The sequence below is a fragment of the Lactuca saligna genome, chromosome 7, assembly GCF_052625555.1.
Source record: "Lactuca saligna cultivar CGN05327 chromosome 7, ASM5262555v1, whole genome shotgun sequence".
NCBI classification, from domain to species: Eukaryota; Viridiplantae; Streptophyta; class Magnoliopsida; order Asterales; family Asteraceae; genus Lactuca; species Lactuca saligna.
The window spans coordinates 26,281,925-26,297,446 of record NC_136423.1 but is presented as its reverse complement, the minus strand read 5'-3'; the positions used below and the strand labels follow the sequence as shown (position 1 = coordinate 26,297,446).

At 31.4% G+C, this 15,522-nt stretch overlaps 3 protein-coding genes and 1 pseudogene across 4 annotated transcripts; 3 read left to right on the top strand and 1 right to left on the bottom strand.

Moving 5' to 3' along the window:
* The first annotated feature begins 1,975 nt into the window (after positions 1 to 1,975).
* Positions 1,976 to 10,176, top strand: LOC145003915 (putative LRR receptor-like serine/threonine-protein kinase At1g07650). The gene is made up of 19 exons (XM_078962820.1): positions 1,976 to 2,274; positions 2,396 to 2,570; positions 2,670 to 2,741; positions 2,870 to 2,938; positions 3,031 to 3,102; positions 3,259 to 3,330; positions 3,428 to 3,499; positions 3,580 to 3,651; positions 3,826 to 3,897; positions 3,989 to 4,060; positions 4,131 to 4,202; positions 6,037 to 6,105; positions 6,303 to 6,476; positions 6,627 to 6,705; positions 8,164 to 8,298; positions 8,374 to 8,526; positions 9,271 to 9,365; positions 9,623 to 9,832; positions 9,929 to 10,176. Exons 1-13 carry the CDS (start codon positions 2,181 to 2,183, stop codon positions 6,394 to 6,396), a joined length of 1,077 nt encoding a protein of 358 aa, XP_078818946.1. The 5' UTR covers positions 1,976 to 2,180; the 3' UTR covers positions 6,397 to 6,476; positions 6,627 to 6,705; positions 8,164 to 8,298; positions 8,374 to 8,526; positions 9,271 to 9,365; positions 9,623 to 9,832; positions 9,929 to 10,176.
* LOC145006759 (glucose-6-phosphate isomerase, cytosolic 2B-like) lies at positions 7,152 to 9,491 on the bottom strand. Its single transcript, XM_078965815.1, has 6 exons — positions 9,477 to 9,491; positions 7,766 to 7,829; positions 7,601 to 7,674; positions 7,448 to 7,501; positions 7,301 to 7,369; positions 7,152 to 7,226 (listed from the first exon to the last, which is right to left on the bottom strand). The coding sequence occupies exons 1-6, from the start codon at positions 9,489 to 9,491 to the stop codon at positions 7,152 to 7,154; spliced, it is 351 nt and encodes a 116-aa protein (XP_078821941.1).
* Positions 10,177 to 11,604: 1,428 nt separating the features above from the next.
* On the top strand, positions 11,605 to 12,576 carry LOC145006758 (putative LRR receptor-like serine/threonine-protein kinase RFK1). The gene is made up of 4 exons (XM_078965813.1): positions 11,605 to 12,003; positions 12,079 to 12,274; positions 12,355 to 12,449; positions 12,559 to 12,576. Exons 1-4 carry the CDS (start codon positions 11,605 to 11,607, stop codon positions 12,574 to 12,576), a joined length of 708 nt encoding a protein of 235 aa, XP_078821939.1.
* A 234-nt stretch (positions 12,577 to 12,810) lies between these two features.
* On the top strand, positions 12,811 to 14,058 carry LOC145003916 (putative LRR receptor-like serine/threonine-protein kinase RFK1; annotated as a pseudogene). Its single transcript, XR_013662194.1, has 4 exons — positions 12,811 to 13,024; positions 13,094 to 13,331; positions 13,423 to 13,573; positions 13,648 to 14,058. The product of XR_013662194.1 is annotated as a putative LRR receptor-like serine/threonine-protein kinase RFK1 (transcript).
* The last annotated feature ends 1,464 nt before the right edge of the window (positions 14,059 to 15,522 follow it).

The following is a 15,522-nucleotide window of genomic DNA, read 5'->3' as shown; positions in this document are numbered from 1 at the left end:
TACATTTATATAAATAATTTCTAATAGAATATATTATAGAATTCAAGAGCTGTGATTGAATACATAATTCAAGAGTTGTGATTGAATACAATGCGCTTGAAATCTTGTTCATTTCAGGAAACAAGTTCTTAAAGACATCTCCTGCATCATCATGTATCATATTTTAATGCATACTAATATACAAGTTAAACAATTTTCCACCCTTAAATACAGTTGTAATCAATTTGTAAAATTTGCCTCCAGAAATTTTGGGCTCCCCTACTAAATTCTATTACATTGAGGCTTCCTTTGTACAAAGAGCATGCCGAATTGTGTCTAAATCAAACAAAATTTGCAAAATTTGCAAAAATCTAACAATCATTTAACCCTAATAATAGAGAAATAACAAAAATTCAACAATAGAATCATCAGAATATTATATACATAAAACCAACAAGGAGAATTCTTACTGGAGGCTCAGGTGATGGAGGAGGAGACTGATCAACGGGAATGCCGGTTTATTTAAGCAACTTAACTCATGAAACAATCATTGTTTCATCAGGTTTTAATTCTATCTGAAATCGCTTCTTGTCGTTCTGTACATCATAAGAAGATTCATTCACTAGCAACCGACCACCGGCAGCGGCGACGGCACCACCACTCTTGTTGTCACTCTCCATTTCATAAACTTTTGAGAGTAAGAAACAAATGCCCTTTCTTCCACGTATTTTATTATTAGCAGGTCTGATTTGTTTCATGGAGTGGTAATTGGCGTGTTGATGTTGTCGACGATTGTGATGAACACGGTGAATGGTTCGACAAAGGGGATCGATGGTATATAGGGTATTGCGACTGAAGAATAGCAGATTCTTTTTAATAAGATGTCAGATAAAAGAGATATTAGGCCAAACTTAATTATTTTGTTTCCTTAATTGAAGGGATTTAATTAAATGATCACATTAACTGAATGTGTCAAAAACCCAGAAATACCCTTTTGATTTAATTAATTATTTAATTATTTGCTAAATTGTGATTGATGCATTTAGGAACACAATAGTTGCTAGAAACATTTGAACCTAACTCTCTCTCTCTCTCTCTCTCTCTCTATATATATATATATATATATATATATATATATATATATATATATATATATATATATATATATATATATATATATATATATATATATATATATATATATATATATATATATATTAACAAGAACCCATAATCAAATCCATGTTCTTTGATACCAAACAAATATTTTACAGGTTCGAAAACCTATACCAACATAAACACAAGACAAGAACGAATAAACAACAGACCGTACATAAATTGCCGATACTTGGGGAAGACGTCTAACGATAATTTGAAAACAAAGACAATAAGATGATAACAACAACTGATTTTGCATCCAAGGATAAATAGCAAAAACGTAGCAATGGATAAGTTAAAAGCTACATTTATTTGGTAAATATTTTTCTACATATTACACTTTAATGATATAATTGGGTAGATTTGTCATGTACATTGTTAATATAGGAACGAATGAAAGTAATATGCTATAAAGATAAGATACATCGATATATTGTTTATATATTTGTCAACATGTCTACCGGATGGACATAACACTAGTTATAAGTAATGCGGTTATATTCAACATGTTTTTTTCTGAATGAGTCAAGAAACACCCATCTGAATGATGAATCTCTATCATCATTCAGTAGTTTCTATGTGGACGGCTTACAAGAATTAAAAAAGGATTTGCACATTTTGTTAGAAACAGGTCGGCATCTGCACAGAAACAATTAGAAACTCAAGATACAGGGGTAAACAACAAGAACGGGGGATGAATTTGGGGCAATTTTCTGAGCTTTATTTCTTACTGAAATTGGAACTTTCACATCAAGAAGAAAAGACTTCTACTTGTATTTAAATACTGCAAAAACGACTTGGAGAAAAACGGAAGAATACTCTACTACTATATCCTAGACTAATGCTAACATGGTTTTACCCATTTTTTCCAGCAAACTCGGTCAAAACTTGACTAAGTCAGGATTATCATCCAACACATTTGACTTATCTTGTCTACCAATCTTCAAGAAGTGCAGCAGATCGATCTCAAATGATTTCAAACCCGTACCCACATTCATCTCTATCTTCTCCTCCCGCCCCACCTACTCCTGACCTCTGCAACAATGGCGGCAAGTAAAGTTTCATTCATACTCTTTCTAACTTTCACCTTCGTCCCCTTCCTACAATATGCTGAATCCACTGTGCCGCAACAAGAAGGTAGCCTAATTTTGGTTTGACTTCTGAGTTTTGACGAAATGATCATCCGCAATCTTTTTCTTGTACGCACTGGTTTAAAAAATATGTGATTTTTTTTTCTTCTTCTTTCAATTCGATTCAGTGGAAGCTGTTGTAAGCATTCTTGCTGCCATGAATGCAACAAGTTGGAGGTTTAATGGCGACAATTGCAATCTCGACACCGTTTCCGAAGTCCCAAAGCTATCTCAAGACGCTAATGCTAGCATCGGATGCAATTGCAACACTGAAAACGATACAGATTGTCATGTCGTAACGATGTATAAAGTTCTTTCTTTCTTTGATTTTCAGTTTTTATTAAACATATCGGTTTTGGATATGATTTTAGTAGAAACTAAATAACTTTTTCGTGTATGCAGCACGCACAGGTTTTATAGTCTTGATGGCGTACTTTCACCTTTACTAGCAAACCTTCCTTTCCTCCGGTCCTTGTAAGTCGTCTTTTACACAGTTAGATGAAATGTAAAATCTCTGTTTTACCCTTTAATCTCAACAACCTTTTTTAGTACCAAAGATGTCCAGATTAACAAAATAGAAGAATATTCCGTTTTATTTGCAGTGATGTTGCGTACAATTACTTACAAGGCACGATTCCACCTGAATGGGGTTTAACACAGTTACAAGAAATGTGAAATCTCTGGTTTACCCTTTAATTCCATAATCTTTTGTTATGAGAACTACAAAGTTTCTGATCTTAAGCCTGTTCTTCTCCATATTCAGTTCGCTTCTTGGCAACCGCTTAACCGGAGAAATCCCACCAGAACTTGGAAACATAACCAGTCTCAAAAGACTGTATGTTCATCTTATTTTGAGGGCAATTTGGACATTTTACCATAAGGCTCAAGTTCTTTTTGTTTATATATATATATATATATATATATATATATATATATATATATATATATATATATATATATATATACTAATCCACTTCAAATTCTTGATTAGGAACCTTGAAGCAAACAGATTTTCGGGAACCATTCCACCAGATTTAGGGAGATTAACCAATTTGCAATCTTTGTAAGAATGATTATGTCTTTTCATTTCTCTGAACCTAATTATTGTTCAATAAAATGTTTATTTTATGATTTTACTAAAAAAAAATATTAAATTTCAGGATCTTGTCCTCAAATCAGTTGACCGGGAGGCTGCCGATTACGCTTGGTCAACTAGTAAATCTAACAAATTTGTAAGATCTTTGACTTTTCTTTGAACTTCCAATTATTTGAAGGCTAAAATTGAAGATATTTGTTTTTCATTGTAATGCAGTAGGATAAACGAAAACAACTTCAGCGGATCGATACCTGATTTTATACAGAATTGGAGACTACTTTATAGATTGTAAGAGGTTCTATCTTTTCTATTCGTGCTAAACGCAACAAATAACAATGTACTTTCATTTATATATGATATATTTGTAATAAACAAATCAAGGAAAATACATTGCTATTTCTTGCATTTGTGGTTTTATACCTTCAAACACATAAAAATTCTAATATTTGGCTGCTTTTGAAGAGAAATTGTGGCGAGTGCACTCACGGGACCTATTCCTTCAAACATATCTCTTCTTGAGAGCCTAACTGATCTGTGAGTTGACTTACGAGACCCACTTGTTCTTCGTGAGATTTTATATATTTATATCAAGAAAATTATAAGCTCATGGTTCCCATGTCATTAGGAGAATTAGTGACATAACCGGACCATCTCAGCAGTTTCCTCCACTTACCAATGCCGTGGGATTAATAAGATTGTATGTTGATAATTCTGGCATCGATCTTTATGATAACAAATACATAAACTGACATTTCGTATAAATGTAGGATCTTGAGAAATTGCAATATTTCTGGAGAATTACCAGATTATATTTGGCAAGTGAGAGAACTCGAATTGTTGTAAGTATATTCAAAATGGGTTTTGGTTCTTTTGATTCTTGATGATATATATATATATATATATATATATATATATATATATATATATATATATATATATATATATATATATATATATATATATATATATATAAAATTCAATTGAGAAAATTAAAAAGGTTAAGAATAGAGGAATGATTCTCAACCATTTATTTATTTTTGCTGCAAAAGCCTCTATCGTACCAACATAGAAATAGAAAATAAATATAGGTGTGTTTTCCAACGAAAAATGTTTCCTTAAATTATGCTAATAATTACCTTATTATATAGAAAAACATAGTTTTTTTTTTTGTTTTTTTAATTTTTAATGAGTTATTTTTATCTAAAAATGATTTTAAATATATTAAAATTCATAATTTTTTATTCTCTATAAATAGACACCAATATTGATATAATTTGAAGATAAAATAAATTTTTTATTTTTTTTTATGGTTTCAGCTATCATTATTAATAAGTGAATAAAAATACATCAGATTGTACATTCGTTATTAAATTATAAATAAGAAATATGATTAATTTTTTTTTACAGTTTAAGTATCATTCTTATATGAATAAAACATATAATAAAATTTTTATAGTTTACATATCGAAAAATTATTTTAAATATATCAAAATTCATAATTTTTTTTATTTTTTATAAATAGACATTAATATTGATATAATTTTAAGATAAGACAATTTTTTTATGGTTTCAACTATCGTTATTTATAAGTGAATAAAAATGCATCAGATTATGCATTCGTTATTCACTGATAAATAAAAATATGATTAAGTTTTTTACAGTTTAAGTATCATTCTTATATGAATACAACATATAATAAAATTTTTATACTTTACATCAATTTTCGTCACATGTTACCATGTTACATTCACATAAGAATAAAACAGATATTATCTTTCATCACAAGTTATATTCATATACGAAAAACACATTTATCATAATTTTGTCACAGTTTATTTATTATTCATATATGAATAAGTAGTATGTTAATAAAAGATGAAATTCAAATTTCAAAATACTTCATCTTTATTAACATACTACTTATTTATATATGAATAACAAATTAACTGTAACAAAAATATGATAAATGTTTTATTAATATATGAATATAACATATAACAACAACTAATACATGTTTTATTCATATATAAATATAAATGTGACGAAAGTTGATATAAAAAATATATTTTAGGTAATAAAACTTTATTATGTGTTATATTCATTACTAAACGATACTTAAACTTTAGAAAAGTTAAACATACATTTTATTCATAAGTTAATAACGAATGTACTATAATAGAAAATAGATGCATTTTTATTCACTTATGAAAAGAGACTTGAAACTCTAAAATTTGTTATATCTTAAATCTATATCGATGTCTATTTATAGAGAATAAAAAGTTATGAATTTTAATATATTTAAAATCATTTTTTGATAAAAATAGCTTTCTAAAAATCAAAAAAAAAAAAAAATGTTTTTGTGTATATTAAAGTAATGATTAGCATAGTTTAAGAAACATGTTTGATTGAAAAACTTATATGTATCCCTTACTCATTTCTGCCGGTACGCCCAAGTATTTTGCGGCAAAATAAATGTGTGGTTGAGAATGATTTTTTTCTCAATTGAACCATCCCCTCTCTCTCTCTCTCTCTCTCTCTCTATATATATATATATATATATATATATATATATATATATATATATATATATATATATATATATATATATATATATATATATATATATATATATATATATTCTTAGTGACGCCTTTTCTTTCATGAATTTGATAGGGATACAAGTTTTAACAATTTAGTAGGGAGGATATCTAGCAACTTCCTCAGGACAAACATAAGTTTAATGTAAGTGTGACAATGAGAATTGGTTTTCAGATTTTATTGTGATTCTTTTACTATCACTACTAGAAACTTGAGTTTCAGCTACGGATTTTGCTACAGATTTATTCTCTAGCAAAAATTTAGACTTATAGCTACGGAAATACGACAGATCTACCATGTTTTTAATAATTATTTTATTTATGTAATATATGAAATATTAGCGAGGATTTACCGAGGGATCAGCTACGGATCTGGCAACTATTTAACGATGCATCACTATTCCTCGCTAATCACTCGAAAAATGAAGGCCCTTAGCTAGGGTTCAGCGAGGGATAACAAAATTGTGGCATATGTACGCGTGCAGCGAGAGAACGACGACAGAAAATTTATTTGGGGTGCGCACGTTTTCTTTTTTCTCTCGCTGAAATTGGCACCCAGTTCCATCTTCACGAAGCCAGTGAAACTTTCCTTCCCTCCAGCTTTATCACTCTTTACTAAGTGTAATTAGCTTCTGCTTTATCTCATCACCATCTCTGTTCGAACAGATGACGACGCCACTCACCCGATTCCGGCAAGCTCCATATCTTTAAATCTGAAAGTATTCTTCGTTAACCTCCGATTCAGGTAAATCTCATCCCTCTTAGGTTAGTTTTAGTTCAATTTCACAATATACTTTGTTAGGGTTTAATTTACCTTGAAACTTTCTGGTTATTGTGTTTCGTAGCCATATGGAATGCCTTCTTCATTATCTGCAAGGTAGTTTCAGGTCTACCATCGATTGCATCTATATAACAATAAACACTTAGAATTAGAACTTGAGTTAGGGATTGATTCATCATAGTTTGTCTTCCAGTTCATGAGAATTTAAGGATTCAGGAATCCTTACGTTTTTAGGTTTTCCCTAATTCTCTTTCATATTTAGGAGGTGGCAACGTGAATTTGAGAAGAAATAGGTGACTTATCCTTCATTATAACAAAGGAGCTGTTCGTTTTCTTACTTAATGGGTACTTAATCTGGACACCTAATGACTGACTTAGTTTTCTTTTTGTGGTCTAGAACTGTATACATATTAATAAACCCCAAATGAATTGATACCCCAAATGAAACCTTCCACAGCAATTCTGTGCTCATACATAGCTAGCAACTAAAATATATATATATTTTGTAAGATGATGTCAGCAAAATAAATGAAGATTAGCAACAATAAAAATACTAAACCTGTCCAATTCTATAAGCATCCAATGATGGAAGCAGAAGGCTAAGGGAGGGCCTATTCCCAGTAAATGTCTGTCAACAAAAAAATGAAATTAGTATTTTTTTTTTAATTTAAAAAAAAACAAATTTTAATATGAAGTAGGAAGTGACCTTGTGAGGAACAAGATGAGATGCAACATTCTCACTTCGCAATTGTTCAGGGGTCTGGAAAGATAATGTTAGTTGTGAATAATTAATATATTAAAAATGATTAGAAAAACTTATATTATTTAAAAGGTGAAAAGTAGAAAGTAGATTGATTACCTTTCCATAAGCAAGAGCATCAGGTTGTGCAAAAAAGTTTGACATGAGTTCATCATGGTTATTTACCACTTCATCTGAATACCAAAATTTCACATTATATATAAAAATATAAATAAAAAAAAAGTGAAGTTATAACTTAAAACTACAGAGGAAAAGGATTGGTACCTCTAAGGTAGACAGGTTGTTGACTCTTGACAATACCAATGAAATCACAAGGAATAACACGCCCCTGAAGGGTAAATTAGACTTTTTATTAGCAAACAAGTTGACTTACATATAAGTAAAAATAACACTTTTTTTTTTAAACAAAAAACATTAATAATCGGCCTTATTTTTATGACTTTGTGTATTAAGTACAAAAGAAAAGTCATTTTTATCTTATTAAAACTTGACTATGGTTTTTAATTTTTAATTTTTATACAGAATGTGAACGCTGTTTTTGATGCAGCCATTAAAGTGGTTCTGCAACATTTTTTTGTTTTTGCTGTTACAAACTTGTCCAAAGTCCAATCTACTTGATATTTGGCACAACACAACATTTTTTTGTTTTTGTTTTTCTTAAGACAGAAAGCAAAAGTGAGCAGGTACTTTTAAGAAAAAAGGGTAGAAAGGTAATTAGCACCACATGGTAGAAAGGTAAATAGAACCACAAAAGTGAGCAGGTACTTCATCAAATAATCAGGCCTGATCTTCACAGAGTAAGCAACTTAAATTGATTAAACTTGTGGTTTATTGATAATGGCATTTTCGTAAATTTTGTCATCACTTTTCAGGTTCTGTTGACTTAAAATCATACATTATAACAAGTAAACTAGATCCTGGAGTCTACAAAAAGCATGTTGAAGATACAACAAAATCAAACTTGACTGGATTTGCATTTGTTGTTATTGGCATTGTTCATCTTGCTGGAGGCAAAATTTGTGAAGGTATTGTTATAACTTCTTCAATCAGACCATGATTTATGTTTCAACAACACATTTAGGTGCCCTTTTTTTTTTTTTACTTAATTGGATTAATGGAATGAGCTATATATGGGTGTTTCTTTTTTTACTTAATGCAGAAAGAACACTTAATAGAGAAAGTAAAGAAAATAAGGTGCTGTTTCTTTTTGTCTTAATTGGTATACAATGACTTGATGGTTAAGCCAAAAATACCTGGCTTAATGTATTAAGACTTTAAATCTTTATGTTTTTTCCCTTCTTTTTTATTTCTCCCAACTTCTTTATTGTTACAATTGATGAATATTGTGAAAATTTTGTTTTGGGATGTAAGGGTAAAACCGTCATATTTTTTAATTCTCTTATCATTTAATGATTTTGTCTTTTGACAACTGCTCGTTTCGATTAATCTTTGTATTGATTAGGGTTTCTTGATTTGGTTTTGATTTTTGGATTATTAGGGGTTCCGATTAGGTTTAGGTGTTCCATGTTTGCTTAAACGAAAGGGTAAATTGGTCATTTAAATTTTCAGAATTATGTTTTTACATATTTTTTTTATTTATAATGTACATATTTTTTTTTTTATTTATAATCTAAGAAAGAACTTATGAATGTTAGTTTAGTTTGTCTTTTTCACTTTTTAAACGATTTCACATTGTATTTTTTTTTTTTGCTTTTCTGGTTGAGTTATTGATCAATTCCCGTTTGAAAAATGGTGATTTTCCACAACAGGTACTGTAATAAATTTTGTACTTTATAAAAATTTATATGTGTCTGATCCAGCGAGCTTTTTGGAAGGAACATCTAGTACAATAACATCCCAAGAGGTTCGTTTAATTTTGTACTTTATAAAAATTTCTTATCATAGCATTGTACTTACAAAGTTTCCTATCATGGCATTGTACTTACAAAGTTTCCTATCATGGCATTGTACTTACAAAGTTTTCTATCATGGTATTATACTTACAAAGTTTCCTATCATGGCATTGTACTTACAAAGTTTCCAATCATGACATTGTACTTACAAATTTTCCTATCATGGCATTGTACTTACAAAGTTTCCTATCATGGTATTGTACTTTAGGTTGTCTATGAACGTGTACGAAACGAGATGCGTGACGAAATGGATGCTAAAGCTGCAGAAATGGAAGCTAAACATCAACAAATGCGTGAGGAAATGGATGCCAAAGCTGCAGCAATAGATGCCAAACAACAACAAATTGATGCAAAATATGAAGCAATGGAGAAGATGTATGCAGCCTTGCAAAATATGATGGGAAATTGAAAATTAGAGGTAATATGATGTTAACCATTGGTATTTGATGTTTTTGAATGACTTGTTAACCTTTTGTATTTGATGTTTTTGATTGTTTTGAATAATGTTTTATAGGAATGAGAACCGAAGATGATTGGATGGACATGAAATGAATAGAGCAGCTAAAATGTTATTGTGAAGGTTAAACTTTTTTCTGTTTGTACCTCTTTTGCATACTTTGGATTTCTTAGTGCTAAAATGTTATTTTGAAGTTAAACCGTTGGGAGTTTGATGTTATAAGGATAGTTTCGTTTTTGGATGTTTTTTGAATGACACTTTGGTAAACTTTGATAGTTTTGGTATTGTAATGCTTGGTTGTATCATTATTTGATGTTCTTTAGTATAATAATTTGATGATTATAGTATTTTTTTTCTTTTAGAATCATAATAAAAAAAATGATATTACAAGTTCGTGGTGAGAAAATAAAAAGTATTTTAATGCATGAATTTTGCGAGGGATTAGCTACGAAAAAAAAACCATGTCTAAAGTGTGCGACGGATCAGCGACGGAAAGGAAAAAAATTTAATGTATGAATTTTGCAAGGGATTAGTGATGAAAAAAATCATGTCTAAAGTTTGCGATAGATCAGCGACGGAAAAAAAATAGTATATGAATTTTGCAAGGGATTAGCTACGGAAAAAAAAAACTGTTCATGGAAAATTGCGACAGAACAGCGACGGAATGCATTGTGACATTTAGTGACATTTAGCGACGGATATTCTGTCGCTACCTTTGTAGCAAGGAAAAACCGATCTGTCGCTAAAACCCTCGCTGAGAAATTAGCCACATTTTTATTACCTATGGAGGGAATCCGTCACCGATCCATTGCAAACAACATTTAGCGACGGAATAGCGACGGATTTTTCCGTCGCTAAAACCCATGTTTCTAGTAGTGTATTAATACAGTATAATTATTACTTTGTAAGGGTGACAATAAGTTGCAACTTTTTTTTTATCATTACATCATTTTCAGTCATAGTCTAATACGTGTCAAATATAGTACAACCTGTTTTCTCCTACTAAATTATTGAGTAGATGTAACAAAAACATGTTGAGGTGGGTTTTTTGATAGGCTTTTAACAGCTAACATGCTAAGTGGAGATATACCGTATTCATTATTGGTAAACGGGACTGCTATGTAAGTTTATTTTGTGAACGTGTATGTTCAAAATTGGTTTAATTTTGTATGATTGTTTTTTTTTTTTTAAGAAATTAACAATTTTATATGTGTAATGTGGTGCAGTGATCTTTCCTACAACGATTTCACATGGCAAGGACCTAATCAACCCACATGCCGACAAAACACGTAAAAACTCTTTTCTTGTAATTTAATTACTTGTATATTAGTAACATTGTGACATCTTGCTGATCATTCTTGTTTCTAATAAAGTGTTCATGCATTTCTTCTTATATCATATCAGGAATATATACTTAAACTTGTTTAGAAGCTCTTCAACCGGAAACCCATTGTAAGATTGTTTTCGTTACTTTTACTACCATATATATTTTTCATTTTATAGCTAGAATCTATAAAATGAACTTATGATGATTTTCTCAACAGACAGGATGTCCTTCCGTGCAACCAGGATACCAAGTGTCCGACATATAAGTATCATTTTAAAATGATATTATTTTTTGAAAAACAACGACACAGAAGGAAATAAAATAAACTAGGGTAAATTTGTAAAATGTTTGGACTTGATAGAAAAGCTTCGTTTTCCCAACTTTCTGTTGATTGTCATATTGTTTTATGGCAGATGCCTGTTCAGTACATGTTAATTGTGGCGGGAATGATGTGACAATTAGAGAAAGTAAGGGGAGATCTATTATTTACAAAGGAGATGCTGACGTGGATGGTGGTGCAGCAAAGTTATATAAAAGTGACAAGAATTGGGGATTTAGTAGTACTGGAGACTTCATGGATGAAAATATTTATCAGAACACTCGATATGTAGATTCCTTGCAGGGGAACACAAGCTTATCACCATTGTACACAACCGCACGTTTATCGCCACTTACACTCACTTACTTCGGTTATTGTTTGGAGAACGGGGAGTATTTGGTCAATTTGCACTTTGCGGAGATCATATTCACTAACGATAGCACATATAGAAGCCTTGGTCGTCGGATATTTGATATTTATATTCAGGTGATTCATTTACTTTCTGTTGTCTATTATCAGTTGTTTGAGTTGTCTTAGTTGTCTGAGGTGTATGTTATTTAGGGACGACGTGTTAGAAGGAATTTTAATATTGAAGATGAGGCTGGTGGGGTTGAAAGGGCGGTGATTGTACCGTTCAATGCTAGTGTGACCGATAACATTTTAGAGATACGGTTTTATTGGGCAGGTAAAGGGACAACACGTTTTCTTAGAAGAGGAGTCTATGGACCTCTTGTATCAGCGATTGATGTTAACCCATGTAAGAATGCAAATATATCATTCATCACAAAATTTTCCTCATTTGATTTTTGAATCTTAATGGAATTTTACGTTTTGTAGACTTTAAAACATGTTCAATGGGTGGAAAAAAGACAAAAAAGGATGTTTATATAGGTGTCGGGATTGGTATTCTATGTCTTGTATTGTTAATCTTGGTCATTTTGTGGCGGAGAAAATGTTTTAAAAGACGAAGAACTTATGAAAAAGGTATGGATACTACTTCGTATTGATTAATCTTTTTGAAATTTTGCTTATGAATTTGAGGTTTTTAACTATGCATAGATGAGTTTTGAGTTTATCTGTATTTACTCAAACATTTTCTTGAATAGATTTTGAAGGAATAGAGTTCAACATCATTTCGTTTTCGTTGAAAAAACTAAAATCAGCTACGGATAACTTTAACCCTTCAAATAAAATCGGGGAAGGAGGTTTTGGAGCAGTTTACAAGGTCATAATCATAAAAAACTCATTCTAGTGATTGTAACTTTTGAGTTTGTAGCATTTGTATGATGGTTTCAGGGTACATTGAGTGATGGCACTGTGATTGCAGTGAAGCAACTTTCAGCTCAATCAAGGCAAGGAAACCGAGAGTTCTTGAATGAGATTGGTGTGATTTCGTGCTTACAACATCCAAATCTTGTTAAACTCCATGGATGTTGCATTGAAGGAGACCAATTGTTGCTTGTTTATGAGTACTTAGAAAACAACAGCCTCGCAAACGCTTTGTTTGGTGAGTATTCTTATTGTTTCAGTTTGATTCTCCTTATTTTGTATCTCCAACTTCTTGTTCTTAATGTAGATTTGGGTAAAAATCGATTGATGTTGGATTCGGCAACGAGGTTCAAGATATGTATTGGAATTGCTAGAGGTTTAGCTTTTCTTCACGAAGAATCAAGGATCAAAATCGTGCATTGAGACATCAAAGCAACAAACATTTTGCTTGATAAAGATCTAAACCCTAAAATATCAGATTTTGGATTGGCAAGGTTAAATGAGGATGAAAAGACTCACGTTAGCACGAGAGTTGCTGGAACAATGTAATCCTTCAAATACTTGCAAAATTAGTCAACAAATTTGTTTCTTTAATCCGTTTTTTTTTGTGCTAAAGCGATCTTGATCAATTTGCAGAGGATACATGGCACCTGAGTATGCACTCTGGGGTTACTTGAGCGATAAAGCAGATGTTTACAGCTTCGGGGTTCTAGCGTTAGAAATCGTCAGCGGCAAGAACAACAACAATTACATTCCAACAAACGATTGCATTTGTCTTCTAGATTGGGTACGTTTCCAAAATTGAATTGAGTTAACTGAAATTTGTCTCTAGATCTGATTACTCTTGAATCGATTATGCAGGCTTGTCGATTGGAAACGAGTAAACACTATGAAGAGCTTTTTGACGAGAGATTGGAGTCGAGAATCAACAAAGAAGAAGCGGAAACAATGGTGAAAGTTGCGCTTTTGTGCACGAACGGTTCTCCGTCGATGAGGCCGACGATGACAGAGGTTGTAAGTATGCTCGACGGGAAAACTTGTGTGCCGGAGATAATTCCGGAGGCAAGCGGTTACTCCGAAGATCTGAGATTCAAAGCGATGAGAGACTTTCGGCGTGAGAGGCACGGTCAACATAGTTACAACAGTGGTCAAACTCAGAATTCTAACACCATCCAAACAGATACAAACGATTCTTTTACACAATCATGATAACTGTGTTGATGAACAAGAATTCAGTTGGAAATTCAAAACCATTGTAAAAATTCTTTAATTTTGAAAATCAGAACATTATATTATATGAATGTATATAAAACAACCCCACGTTACATCTTTGTGTTTATTGGGCGACATTGGAACTCAATATTGTTTATCCAAAAGAGTCCTTAGAAGAGATGAGAGACTTTAATAAACATATAACATATCCAAACGATGTGATACAATAACATTATAGACTTCCATGAATGACAGAAAAACAGAGTTTGTATTTCCCCGACTGCTTCTCGAATTTAAAAGCACCCAAAACCAATTTAAATTAACTATCTTTTACTAAGTTAAAAATTAAACTAAAAATTATTAGTGTAGATTTATTAGCATAATAAAGTGATTTGGTTTTGGGTTTATGTTGGGACTTTTGTTTAGCCTTTTAGTTAGGTTAATTGTTGGGTCGAATGTATATATAATGAGAAGTCGAATGTAGTCAATGTCTGTAAAGTGTCAAAAGTATTATGGTTTCGACACTATATCTATTTACAATGCAGTTGAGTTTTGATACTTAATGTCTAGTGCTTGTATTTTTTGAGTTTGTTGTACCCTATGAATGGGGTAAGTACATAGAGTAGGGTAACGACTTGAGCGTCGTTTTGACTTATACTAAAAACTCTCTTGTATTCTTTAGACTACAATCGAGCCAAATAGATCTTATTTAGATCTCGTGTGCTTTTATTGAATATATTGTGTTCTTGATCAATTTCTAACTCACATCATTTGATATCAGAGCAGGATTCACTCAATCGATTGAAGTTTTCTCGTATATATCATTTTTTTAATCGCTCTTTTCGATTCAAAATTTTCCGCAAATTGAATAAGGAACCTGGTGTCAGTTGATTGGATTGAATTGATTATGCACTCTGTGTGTTAGTTCAATTGATTTCTTTCTTAGATTTCTATTCGAATAAAAAATCTCTTTCTTCGAAATATGTACAAAAATGGCGAATTTGAATGTGAACACGATGACTAATTTCTTTCACTTGCTTGGATCATCAACAAGGATTCCGATGTTGACTCCAGAGTATTATGAGTAATGGCTGACATGATGGAGGATTATATGAAGGGTATTCATAAATATTTGATGAGATCCATCAAAAGTGGTCAATTTGATCAGGAGATGTTAGTAAATGTTGGTACGTCTATAGCTTCTGAGGACATGATTACAAGAGGAAAAATGATGAAAGAAAATGATAAGAAATGTATGCGTGAATTATGTGGTGCTCTTCCACAAGTAGTTTACAGTTATGTTTAAGGATGTGAAACTACAAAGCAAATTTGGAATACTCTGAAGGAGAAATATCAACGTAATGAGAAGACAAAGAAGAGTTGGGTCAAACAATGCTTGCTAGAGTTGGGAGAATTCAAACAGAAGGAAACATAATCAATCGAATTATACTATGATCGATTGAATGAATTGATCTTCAAGTGTTCTAGTTATGGAGTGACACATTCATTACTGGAGTTCAATCT